The 12,548-nt window shown below is 44.0% G+C and overlaps 1 protein-coding gene across 23 annotated transcripts in view; it reads right to left on the minus strand.

Moving 5' to 3' along the window:
* Positions 1–12,548, minus strand: part of DNMT3A (DNA methyltransferase 3 alpha) — a 201,555-nt gene that overhangs the window by 97,050 nt on the left and 91,957 nt on the right. For all 23 annotated transcript variants that reach the window (XM_073625003.1, XM_073625002.1, XM_073625001.1 and 20 more), the window contains 3 exons: positions 4,841–4,920; positions 2,455–2,567; positions 267–450 (listed from right to left, as the gene is read on the minus strand). In XM_073625003.1, coding sequence (XP_073481104.1) covers positions 267–450; positions 2,455–2,567; positions 4,841–4,920 — 377 coding nt within the window. The remainder of the gene's footprint in view (positions 1–266; positions 451–2,454; positions 2,568–4,840; positions 4,921–12,548) is intronic.

The raw sequence follows: 12,548 nt of genomic DNA on the forward strand, positions 1-12,548 counted from the left end.
CAGGCACCGGAACGAATAGTCAGACTAGTCAAAACGTCAGGGAGCCAGAGATGAGCGTAGGAGAACAGCAAGCAGGATCTGGAGCCAGAAGGAATGTCAGCCAAGCAAGTCTTTAACAGGAACATAGGAGAGTGTAAGCATGACTGGTTTAGTGCTGGGACATAGTATGGAAAATAATCCTGCATGTACCCCAGACAACTTTGTTAGGCTCGTGGAGAAATGGTTAGCTTTGGAAAATGTTAGAAAATGCTGAGCACATCACTTACATATTTTGGATCATTCTTGTTGGTCAGTAGAATTTGGAGACGAGAGGGCCAGTCATGGCGTCTTTGCAGTAGACCACTCACCAATGTCTCTCGGCACATGTAGCACTTCCAGGGATCTGTTTCTCTGGCTGCCTGAGCAGACCCCTCTCCCTCCAACAAATCCACACACTCTAAACAGAAACGCCTGGAAAAAAGGGAGAGCAGACACTGTATGAAATACGCAATTCTGTATGCTGGAGAACATTATTTAAAATAGCATAAAAGCTAATTGTAATGTACATTAGAAAATGTGTTATAAGTCTTACTCTGTATTGTGGTCTTTGTGATTTTTGATTTTTGGTTTGTAATTTTTTTGGGAAAAAATCCAAACTTGGGTTACTGTAATGAGGGAATTGTAGACACACAGGGGTTTATTTACTAAAACGAGAGAGTGCAAAATCAGGTCCAGCTGTGCATGGCAGCCAAGCAGCTTCTTACTTCAGCTTGTTCAATTAAGCTTTGCCAAAAAATAACCTAATAGCTGATTGGTTTCTATGCAGAGCTGCACCAGATTTTGCACTCTCCAGTTTTAGCCTCGTACACACGATCGGATTTTCCGCAGACAAAACCTCTGACTTTTGTCCGAAGGTGTGTGCCTAGATTTTGTCTTGCATACAAACGGCAAGAAATTGTCGGCCAACAAACACGAACGTAGTGACGTACTACGTGGTTTTTCAGATCTGTAGTGCCACCCTTTGGGCTCCTTCTGCTAATTTCATGTTAGTAGAAGTTTGGTGAGTGTTGATTTGCGCTTTTCATTATGGGCTTTTCATTTCGCGCTTTTCATTTAGCGCTTTTCGGTTCATGCTTTTCATTTCGTGCTTTTCAGTTCATCTCTAAATGGCCGTTCGTCAACCAGACCTGTTGCGGAATCGGAGGAGATAACGTGTTATTTATTATTGGCTTTGGAGTTATTGCTTTGACCCAAGTCCAGTCCAGGAACAGGAGGAGGAGTTCTTGGACCAAAAATTGGTTGCTTTATTAATCGTGACCAATTACGTCATATGCCTTTGCTGCGGGAGCTCCAGGAGAATAATCCAGATGAGTTTTGGAATTATCTCTGGACCCCTGCTTTCACCAACTCTTGGCATTGTTGACCCCCTATATTAAGAAGCAGGACACATGCATGAGGCTTTTATTTTATTTTTGATTAAATAATAGTGATTTGATTTGTTATATTTTCTATATTTTTGGATGCATAGAATGCACTTTTTGGTTAAGTTCTATTGGCAGATAGCATGTCTAATTGTATTTGTTTTCTTTTTTTAATGCAGAATAAAAAAATTGTGGAGAATAATACTTGGCTATGTGTTTTACTTCAAATGACAGTTTGGGAGTAGGCAGTTACATTTAAAAAAAATACAATGTAAAATTGACAAGGGACACCAACATAGTTGTATCTTTGATCTTAAAAACTACGGGATAATGGTGTTGTGGTAACTTGCCCCAAAAAAAAAAAAAAAAAAGCATTATAATATTATTCTTGATATCACTAGAAAAAAAAGCCTTTGAAAATTAGTTTGCAATAACTTCATTACTATCCCATTTCATCAACATTTCATAATTTGCCACGTCACAAATGTTAATTCTCCATTACAAACGCTAGTTTACAAGACAGACCGCTTCTGGCTCGTCCTTGCTTCCGAGCATGCACGCTTGTACTTTGGACTTTTGTCCGACGGACTTGTGTACACACGCTCGAAAAATCCGACAACAGACTGTTGTCCGCTGAAAATTTTAAAGCCTGCTATACAACATTTGTCTGTTAAAAATCCGACAACAATTGTCTGATGGAGCATACAAACTGTCGGATTTTCCGCCAACAGCCTGTCATCACACAATTCCTGTCGAAAATCCGATCGTGTGTACGAGGCTTTAGAGTGCTATATCTCCCTAAACATCATGTAGGCAGCTCTAGATACAGCAATTCTCTAAGGATAAAGTTCCAGGCAACGAGCGTTATATAACCCTTCTCAATGGGCACAAGAGATCCATCAAGATGCATAGACACAATGGACAGGTAATCAATAATTAAACTGTTCGGCATTCCAGTATCACTTATGACAAGAACTGAAAGGGAAGACCTGTATGAAAAGTCCCTTTCCTATTACTACTATGAAATGTCCTGCAAGATTCTGAATGTGCTTACCTCCAACAGTAGTGATTACTGCACACAAGGATCTCTTTCCCAGAGCAGCAGATGCTGCAGTAACACTGCCGACCTTCATCGTCCATCTGATAACCCCAACTCAAGAACCACTCCTATGGGGGAGAGGGAGAGATAGAGACTGGAGCAAGTGTGGAGGAAAAAGGTAGGGATGTGGGGTAGAGAGAAATGGCAAACAGAGGAGAGAGGGAATAGAGAGAGATGGGAGAGTGGGAAAGTGAAAAGGAGAAGGAGGATAAAAGGAGGGACAGAGAGAGATGGGGGAGAGGGGAAAAGAGAGAGATTGAGTGAGAAAGAGAGAAGAGAGGAGCAAAAGTAAAAAGAAAGACAAATTGATTAGAAAGAGAGAGAAGGAGAAAGGCAAGAAGGCAGAGCGAGAGAAAAGGAGTATTGTTTGCCTTATTTGCAATATCCACTTGAAAGTAAAATCTGTTTCCTGAAGTACACTATAGGACATGGAGTCTTTAATCATTACCACTGGATTATATGCAGCTACCTTCAATTGAATGGACACTGGCAAAAGTTAAAGAAGCTGCATCCCCCTATTTAACCTCTCCCACTTCCAGCTAGCCATTTTGTAAAAAGCAATAGGGAGATCATAACAGGGGGAAGGTTCCTGTGTCCTGCACTGTAGTCCACTAAACAGATTTTCCTGGTAAGACAAAAAATCCTATTCTCTTAGTTGTGAACAGTCAAATGGTGGGGTGAGCAACACAGCAAACATCGCCAACGGGCCCACAAAATGGGTCAAGAAGGCTGGATAAACTCAGAGAGCAGGTTTTATCCCTAATGACCTAAAGTCACCAGAAGAGGCCTGAACATCCACCTAGTAGGACTTAAAAGTAGGAGTAGACTCCCATGCATGACTTTCACCTATGGTTAAGCCTAAAGTAAGACTTACCTATAGGTACAGTTAATATCTCCTAAACTTGCACCGTTAAGGAGATATTTACTTTTGATGCAGCTGGTGACATCACCAGCGCATGCGCTCTAAAGGCCATGGAAGGCGGGTCCCGCATGTATGCGTGGGAGTGACGTCATTGTGGCCCAGACCAATCACACAACCGGAGTCTGTGAACCCAGAAGAAAGACCGGGTGAAGATGGAAGTGCCTTCAGCGGTGACAGCGCACTGCTGGATGGTTTCGTTCTAAGGTAAATTTCACATAATGTGCTAATATGGGATGCATACTAGCACATAATGGCTTTACCTTGCAGGATTTTAAAAAAATATAAATAAAACAGTATGAACAGAAGACCAGGTGGCAGCCTTGCAAATCTGAGAAACATATGCCTGATGCTGAAAAGGCCAAGAAGAACTAAAAAATCTGGTACAGTGTGTGTTAACAGGGAATGCATGAACCCTACCTTCAGATTGTAGGTTCCAATGATAACTTGTCTGATCCACATAGCAATGGTGGAGCAAGAGGCAAGAAGACCCTTGCAGGAAGTTCAAACAGGAAATCTGATTCACCTCCTCCTCATTCACTGTGCTTAATTTAGGGGGAAATCAAAGACTATTTCAGAAGGGGAGGTCAAAGGGACACAGCTGTAACTCCTGCTGTCTATGGCCTCAGTAAAGCCAGAAATTCTGCCCATGGTAGGTCTCTGTTGATTGTAGGTAGGGAGTCAGCATGGGGGTAACCATCAGCGGAAAGGGTACTAGGACTATGAATAGATGTACTACCCCTCAAATGAGCTAAAAGCTGAGCCTGAGTCCATCTGACCTCTTCTTCATGCACTTGTGATCTGCCATGTCTGTAAAATTGTCCTCTGAGGGGTACTCACAACCGTAGCAATAGAAATGAAAGGGGGATGCCTAAGTGCCCAGCATTTATGAGTCACAGGGTTCTTCAGGGACGGGGCCCTGCACCAGGCAGACCACTTCTCTGGACCTGTACAGCACCATGCAGCTAACATCACACATTTCATTACATACCAAGGGGAGCACCCACAGAAGAATCTAGTGCAGAGCAAAATTACAGGCCAACTGCACATCTTCCACCAGGCGAAGTCCAGGTATGGTCGCCCAAGGCTCTGCAAAGAAGTCCACCAAGCCAGAACCTGCATTAAAATATGTGACTATGATGCAGCCTGTTAGAAGAATCATCGTCTTATAATATCATCAACCAAGGATCCAGGGAGGGATAGGCAGAAAACCTCCCTATAATAAGGTATTCTTCTCTCAGAGCTGAGGTCCATCACCTAAGGACATAAGGTCACTAACAAGAAAAAAAAAATAACTGAAGGTAACTGGAAGTGGGAAGGATTATATAGGTGAATATTTCTGCAGCTTCTTAATGATTGAAGAGCCTGTGTCCTGTACTGTATGACTAGGAAACAGACATTTACCTTGTGTTGCTACCTTACCATACATCTATGGCAGACGCCTCCAACAAAGAGGGGGTGCCCACCGGTGATATGTTCAGTGCCACATGCGATGCAGAACCCTGGAGGAGGAAGACAGACAGAGCAAGCTAAGAAGCAGAAACACAGAATATCAGGACACACATCATATATTCCCCATTGAGCACAGTCAATTTTCATAGCAGAAGATTGTAAAAAAACTCCCAAAGGAATATGATTTTGTCACTTACCGTCCTCATTTTTGCACTGTCAGCCTTCCTTGCAGCTTCCATGGCACTTGCAAGTTCTTGGCCAGTAATATTGCTGATAATGTCAGCAATGTGCACCATCGTGGCACTTCCAAGTTCTTGGCCAGCAACATGGCTGATAATGTCAGCTATGTGCGCCTATTTAAGGGAGATTAATTCCTGAGCATGGCGCCTGTGAAAAATTCTATTTGCCTCTAGGCTCCCTTAGTGCTTAAATTTGTGCTTAGAATCTGCAACCTGGGAGATCCCATGCCACTTCTTATACAAACATTCACTTCCCACAGAGTCATGACAGTTTGCTTTGACCAGATACAACTGCCAGTTACTTTGCCTCCTCCTGCATCAGCACCAGACCCAGCTTCTGCTACACCACCCATGATGGCCACCACCTCCAGTCTATAATTGCACTATCATGGGTCAGGCTCTGGGGCCAGTGGCTATAGCAGTGGAAAGGCTCGCACAGAAATCAGCAGGTAGCAGATGTAGCATAATGCCGCGTACACACGACCAGACTTTACGGCATACTTGGTCCTGTGGACCGGAGTCTGTCGGACAATTTGATCGTGTGTGGGCTCCAGCTGACTTTTTTTCCCCAAAAGTTCGACGGACCTAGAAATGAAACATGTTTCAAATCTTTTCGACGGACTCGAGTCCAGTCGAAAAGTCCGTTCGTCTGTATGCTAGTCCGACGGACAAAAACCGACGCTATAGCAGCTACTGGCTATGAACTTCCTTGTTTTAGTCCGGTCGTAAGTCATCACGTACGAATCCGTCGGACTTTGGTTGATCGTGTGTAGGCAAGTCCGTTCATTCGGAAAGTCCGTCGTAAAGTCCGTCGAAAAGTCCGCCGGACAAAATCTGTCGTAAAGTCAGGTCGTGTGTATGCGGCATAAAAGTGCAACATGAAAAGATGGATGAAATGCATCACAGATCTAAAAGCTTTTCATGGACATTCATTTACTCCATTAACTTTGGGCCAATTATAACAATTATACCTGTCTGTCCTTCCGTTGTCTTGTTGGACCAGGTGGGCCCCTTTTTCACAGCTACTGGAACAAGCACCCTACTGGCAGTTACCATCCAAAAGGTGTTTTGACTTTTATTCTTCTTTACAGCTGATTTGTGTAGATTTCTTTTAATCTGTTTGTTCACTTGATGTGGAAGAATCCAGGGTTGTATCATCAGTATAGCACATTCTAATCTGTTAGTTTTTATTTTATAGACACCCCGTCAGTAGCATCCACTCCTGACTTAGTAAATGAATGTTCACAAAACTGGTTGAGATCTTTGATGCATTTTATTCATCTTTTTTATGTTGCAAGTTTATTAAAATTATTTTGGTGATTTTGTGATATTATGTTAAAAAGAGAAATCTCTTGAATGCTACCTGGATAGAAATAGACTGTGGATACTGAATAAAACAACAAAATGTATTTATGCACATGTACCTCATTAAGGTCTCATGGGCATTTAATTTTGGTTTTCTTGCAATGTCAGGGATGGAGGCATGTCTGCCTATGGGCCAGATCAAAACCGTGAATGTAGCAGGTAGGGATCAAGCAGAAGCATAATCAGTAACAAGCTAAAGGTTGGTAACAAGTGGTTGCAGGTTGGGATCAAGCGGAAGCATAGTCGAGGACTAAGCCTAAGGTTGATTACAAATGGTTGCAGGCTAAGATAAAGCAAAAGCATAGTGAAGGAACAAGTCAAAGGTCGGTAACAAATAGTAATGAAGATGCAGAGAGCAGCAGGAGCGTAAGGAGCAAGATACTGGCTTGAGAAAAGCACAATAATCTTGCAAACAGGAAATGGCCTAAATAGGAAGTTCATGGGAAGAGCAAGGAGTTCAAGGTTCCCTAGAAACAAGATAGAAAGTAAGTTTGTTCAAGAGATCACACAGGGAGCTGTCCAGCATCTAAGGTGGCTCAGCAAGAAGAGCTACTGCCAGACTCAGCAGAGATGCTGAGTTCAGATCCAAATCCTCAGAAACAATGAGTCCCTACTTCCTCCTCCATTTCACTTTTCTATGATCCGAAAACATGTTGAGGCTTAATCAATGTTCCATTCATTTTAAACTTTCAGACCATCTTTTTCCTGCTGACCACACCAAGAGTGTGTATATGATTCACTTCTCTCATGGGACACCTTCGCCTGGGTTTCCATGCTGTGGGTAGGCAAGAATGGCAGTCCAACCTGGCTACCTTCTTAGATGCCTTCTGGAAAACTTTTGACAACCTGGGTAGGGCCTTGTTCGCTGCTGAGGGACCACTCTGACATCAGGAAGGCATGACTGTAGGCCAATACGTAGTCAGGTTTCACACTCTTGCCTGGAACTTGCTGGGAATAATGAAGCCCTGAATTAGCCAGGAGGTCCATTCCTGCTGCCCTAAATTACTTGATCGCATCCTGTATTCAAATTGACATCCGTTTCCAGGAGCGAGCTCTAGAAAGATCTATGCCACTTAGCCCTTGTCAGGGCTGGGCTCAGCCCTTCCTTCTCTGAGCTGGCCGCTCAGCTGTCGGCTAATTGCCAGCTCCCATCTCTCTCCACAGTTACTCAGCTATTGATGATATCCTGTTCGTCAGTCCTGCCTACTTAAGCCATCCAGTCCAGAGGAGCTCTGCCTTCGTCTTGGTCAACATCACAGTGACGATCTCCTGCGGTCTTGTTTAAAGACTTGCTTTGCTGACATCCCTTCTGGCTCCACATCCTGCTTGCTGTTTCCCTATGTTGATCCCTGACTTCTGGCTTGGCTGACTATCCGTTCCGGTTACTGAACTTTGGCTATGTTTTGACTATGTTTGCTCTTTTTACTTTTATTTTTAAAACATTTTTTAAACAATTCAATTTAGCTGTACTTCTGTCTCGGTCTGATTTCATGGTTTCTGACAGCCCTTTAACAGAATGTTTAGCTCCCATTTCCAGAAGGCTGTTGAACCACCCTCTTTGTCATGCACTGAAACATTGAAAGAATCCTTGCAACTATGGATAGCTTGCCTCACGCTGTATGAGAGCATTTGTTGCTTGAATCTTGAGTTATGCCTCTACTGTGGGGCCATTGACCACCTATTGAAGACCCGCTCCATCCATCCAGTAAACTCCTGCTTCTAGTTCCCCCAGAGGGAGAAAATCCAGGCCTGACTCCCTATTCCATTACTTTACCTCACTTCATCATGCCCAGTTACACCCGTTGGGCGCAGAACTCTGCATATGTGTATTCTAGGGTGACTGGGAAATTCACCAAGCAGATGGTGCCTCTACCTTGGCTGTAGGCTCTATCAAGTTCAAAACTTCCTCTATAACTATACTGAAATCTTCTGCCTGGTTCTTCCTAAGTCTACCAGTTCCATCATTCTCAGTCTCCCTTGGATGCAAAGACATTCGCCCCATTCGCCTTGTCTGGAACTCAGTTCAAGAGTTGTCTTGTGGGTCTCACTGAGCAGGATTTCCTCTAAATTGGTATCCGCTACCTCTGATTTCTGAACTATTTGACAGACTCTGGGGTGCTCAAATCTTCTATAAGTTGAAACTCTGAGGAGCCTACAATCCTATTAGGATCCAAAAAGGCGATGAGTGGAAGACGGTCTTCAACACCAGGGACGGGCATTATGAGAAACAAGTGATACCCTTGGCTTTTGCAACAACGTCTTCCAGAATTTTGTGTCATTGTATATAGATGCAGGGGCGGACTGACCATCGGGCAATTCGGACAGGGACCGAGGGCCCGTGGCCAGTATTGGGCACCATGACAGATTCCACTTCGATCTACCCGTCAATCACAGCTAGCTGACGGGTAGATCGGGTCCCGAATCACTGCTCCCTGCTAAAGACTTGCTTTGCTGACATCCCTTCTGGCTCCACATCCTGCTTGCTGTTTCTCTACGTTGATCCCTGACTTCTGGCTTGGCTGACTATCTGTTCCGGTTACTGAACTTTGGCTATGTTTTGACTATGTTTGCTCTTTTTACTTTTATTTTTAAACAATTCGATTTAGCTGTACTTCTGTCTCGGTCTGATTTCATGGTTTCTGACAGCCCTTTAACAGAATGTTTAGCTCCCATTTCCAGAAGGCTGTTGAACCACCCTCTTTGTCATGCACTCAAACATTGAAAGAATCCTTGCAACTATGGATAGCTTGCCTCACGCTGTATGAGAGCATTTGTCGCTTGAATCTTGAGTTATGCCTCTACTGTGGGGCCATTGGCCACCTATTGAAGACCTGCTCCATCCATCCAGTAAACTCCTGCTTCTAATTCCCCCAGAGGGGGAAGATCCAGGCCTGACTCCCTATTCCATTACTTTACCTCACTTCATCATGCCCAGTTACACCCGTTGGGCGCAGAACTCTGCATATGTGTATTCTAGGGTGACTGGGAAATTCACCAAGCAGATGGCGCCTCTACCTTGGCTGTAGGCTCTATCAAGTTCAAAACTTCCTCTATAACTATACTGAAATCTTCTGTCTGGTTCTTCCTAAGTCTAGTTCCATCATTCTCAGTCTCCCTTGGATGCAAAGACATTCGCCCCATTCGTCTTGTCTGGAACTCAGGTCAAGAGTTGTCTTGTGGGTCTCACTGAGCAAGATTTCCTCTAAACTGGTATCCGCTACCTCTGATTTCTGAACTATTTGACAGACTCCGGGGTGCTCAAATCTTCTATAAGTTGAAACTCTGAGGAGCCTACAATCCTATTAGGATCCAAAAAGGCGATGAGTGGAAGACGGTCTTCAACACCAGGGACGGGCATTATGAGAAGCAAGTGATACCCTTGGCTTTTGCAACAACGTCTTCCAGAATTTTGTGTCATTGTATATGGATGCAGGGGCGGACTGACCATCGGGCAATTCGGACAGGGACCGAGGGCCCATGGCCAGTATTGGGCCCCATGACAGATTCCACTTCGATCTACCCGTCAATCACAGCTAGCTGACGGGTAGATCGGGTCCCGAATCACTGCTCCCTGCTAAGAGACTGCTGCAGTGTAAACGAACCTCTCGTTATGCGCTCCTCCCCGCCGGCCCCTCTTTCCCTCCCGTCCATCCCAGGTGCTTGTATTTGTCATCACCTCGGACGGACGAGAAGAGAGGAGGGGCTGGCGAGGAGGAGCGCATCACGAGAGGTATGTTTACAGCCGCTTCCCACGCTACTCTGCATCTAGGAAGGAAAGTGCAGCAGCTGCTGTCCTGTGTCCCTCTATGATAATGTTACGTAGAGTAAATTGATACCCAACATGTCACGCTTCAAAATTGCGCCCGCTCGTGGAATGGCGTCAAACTTTTACCCTTAAAAATCTCCATAGGCGACGTTTAAAAAATTCTACAGTTTGCATGTTTTGAGTTACAGAGGAGGTCTAGGGCTAGAATTATTGCTCTCACTCTAACGATTGCAGCGATACCTCACTTGTGTGTTTTGACCACCATTTTCATATGCGGGTGCTACGCACGTATGCGTTCGCTTCTGTGCGCGAGCTCGTCGGGAAAGGGCGCTTTAATTTTTTTTTTTTTTCTTATTTATTTTACTTGATTTTATTTTTTTTTTCACAGTTTTTTTTTTGTTTTTTTTTTAAATGGGTCACCTTTATTCCTATTACAAGCAATGTAAACATTCCTTGTAAAAGCATGACAGGTCCCTCAGATCTCATATTTGGACTTAAATGCAAAAAAAAAATTGTCATTTGAAAAAATGACAACAGAAAAATGGTTAAGACGTATAGGCGGATGTGACGTTTTGACGTCGCTTCCGCCCTGCTATAATATGGAGACGGATGGGGGCCATCTTCCCCTCGCTCGTCTCCATCCCCATCCACGGACAGGTCAGGTGCCGATGGCTCCAGTAAGCGGCGGAGGGCGTGGGAGAGCGGCGGGAGGGGGGGTGGCCCCCTGATCTCGTGGCGAATCCGCCGCAGAGACCACCATTATTGTAAACAGAACTGCCGGCTCTAAAGATGGATACCTCGGTTGTGGCAGTAGCTGCTGCCATTACTGGGATATCCATCTTTAAACTGTCGACGTATATGTACAGGAGCTGGTCGGCAAGTGGTTTTTAAGGATGCAATTTTTTTTTACACACTTCAGGATTTTTAATGTAGGATTTACATTATAAAAAAATTCAGCATCGTTTCCTGAACACTTTCCCTACATCCTGCTCCTATTCCCCCCGCCACCACTGTCCCTGCTATTGCCAGCATGTATTTGCTATGTATGTATTTAAATACAGCCACTTCTGTGTAAGATGACACTTGCAGATGGTCTGCAAGTGTCGTAGAATAATACAATGTAATCATTTAAAGGTAATATTTAATTTATCAATTAAAGAAACATTACAAGTGGAAAAAATTAATAAAATGTATTTCTATTCAACGCTTATTAATCCTTAGTTAAAGTGGTTGTAAAGGCTGAAGGCTTTTTACCTTCATGCATCCTTTGCATGAAGGTAAAAAACCTTCAGTGTGCAGCTTCCCCCTCAGCCCCTCCTAATACTTACCCAAGACCGATCTCGATCCAGCGATGTGCATGGGATCTGTGACAACACAACAGCTGATTTGCCGATCAGCTGGGCTGACGTAACCAGGGTGCATGCGCACATCGTAGGAGGTATCTCTCGATGGGAGATACTATTTCACAGGCACAATTTAAACCTATACAAACAGCGGGTGAGATCGTAGTTCTCATATTGTGCATCGCTGCTGCTGGAGGGCGGCTAGTGGCTGTGTTGAAGAGCTGGTTTTGTCTGTGTTGCAACCCACCCTTTCACACAGGCAAAACCGGCCGTTCCACACAGCAAACCCGCCCTGCAACACAGACAAAACTGGACCATCAGCACACTGTGAGAACTACAGTCTCCCCCCCCGCTGTTTATATAGGTTTCAATTGTGGCCGTGAAATGGTATCTCCCATCAAGAGATGCCTCCAACGATGTGCGTTTGCGCTATGGTCACGTCACTCCAGCTGATCGGCCAATCAGCTAAAGTGCAGCTCTGTCCTGCGCATGCGCAGGCACTATTCGATGGGGGGCACTTCTCGACAGAATACTGGCTCAGGAGCGAGCACGCACGCACCAGTGCCCCCACAGCAAGTGGCTTTCTATGGGGGCAAGGGGAAGGGGCCCAGAGCGCCAGTGGGGAACCCAAGTAGAGGAGTATCGGGGCTGCTCTGTACAAAACCACATGTTTGGGTTTTTGTTTTTTTTAAATATTTTTTTTCCTTTACAATCACTTTAACCATAATCAGCTCTAATTAACTCCGTCTTTTCCTCCCCTTATTTTTCTGCTAATATGTTTCTTTTTTTACCATTAACATTTTTTGTTTTTCATTCATTTTGTTTGTTACACAAATACACAAATTTGAATTAAAAAAAGTATTTTTTTTGTTCATTTCTTTGAAGTAACTTTGCCATATATAGTACCAAAAACATAATTTTAAAGTAATCTTAAATAGATTAAATTTTGGAATACATTTTTTTAT

The sequence above is a fragment of the Aquarana catesbeiana genome, linkage group LG04 (genome assembly GCF_042186555.1).
Source record: "Aquarana catesbeiana isolate 2022-GZ linkage group LG04, ASM4218655v1, whole genome shotgun sequence".
NCBI lineage: Eukaryota > Metazoa > Chordata > Amphibia > Anura > Ranidae > Aquarana > Aquarana catesbeiana.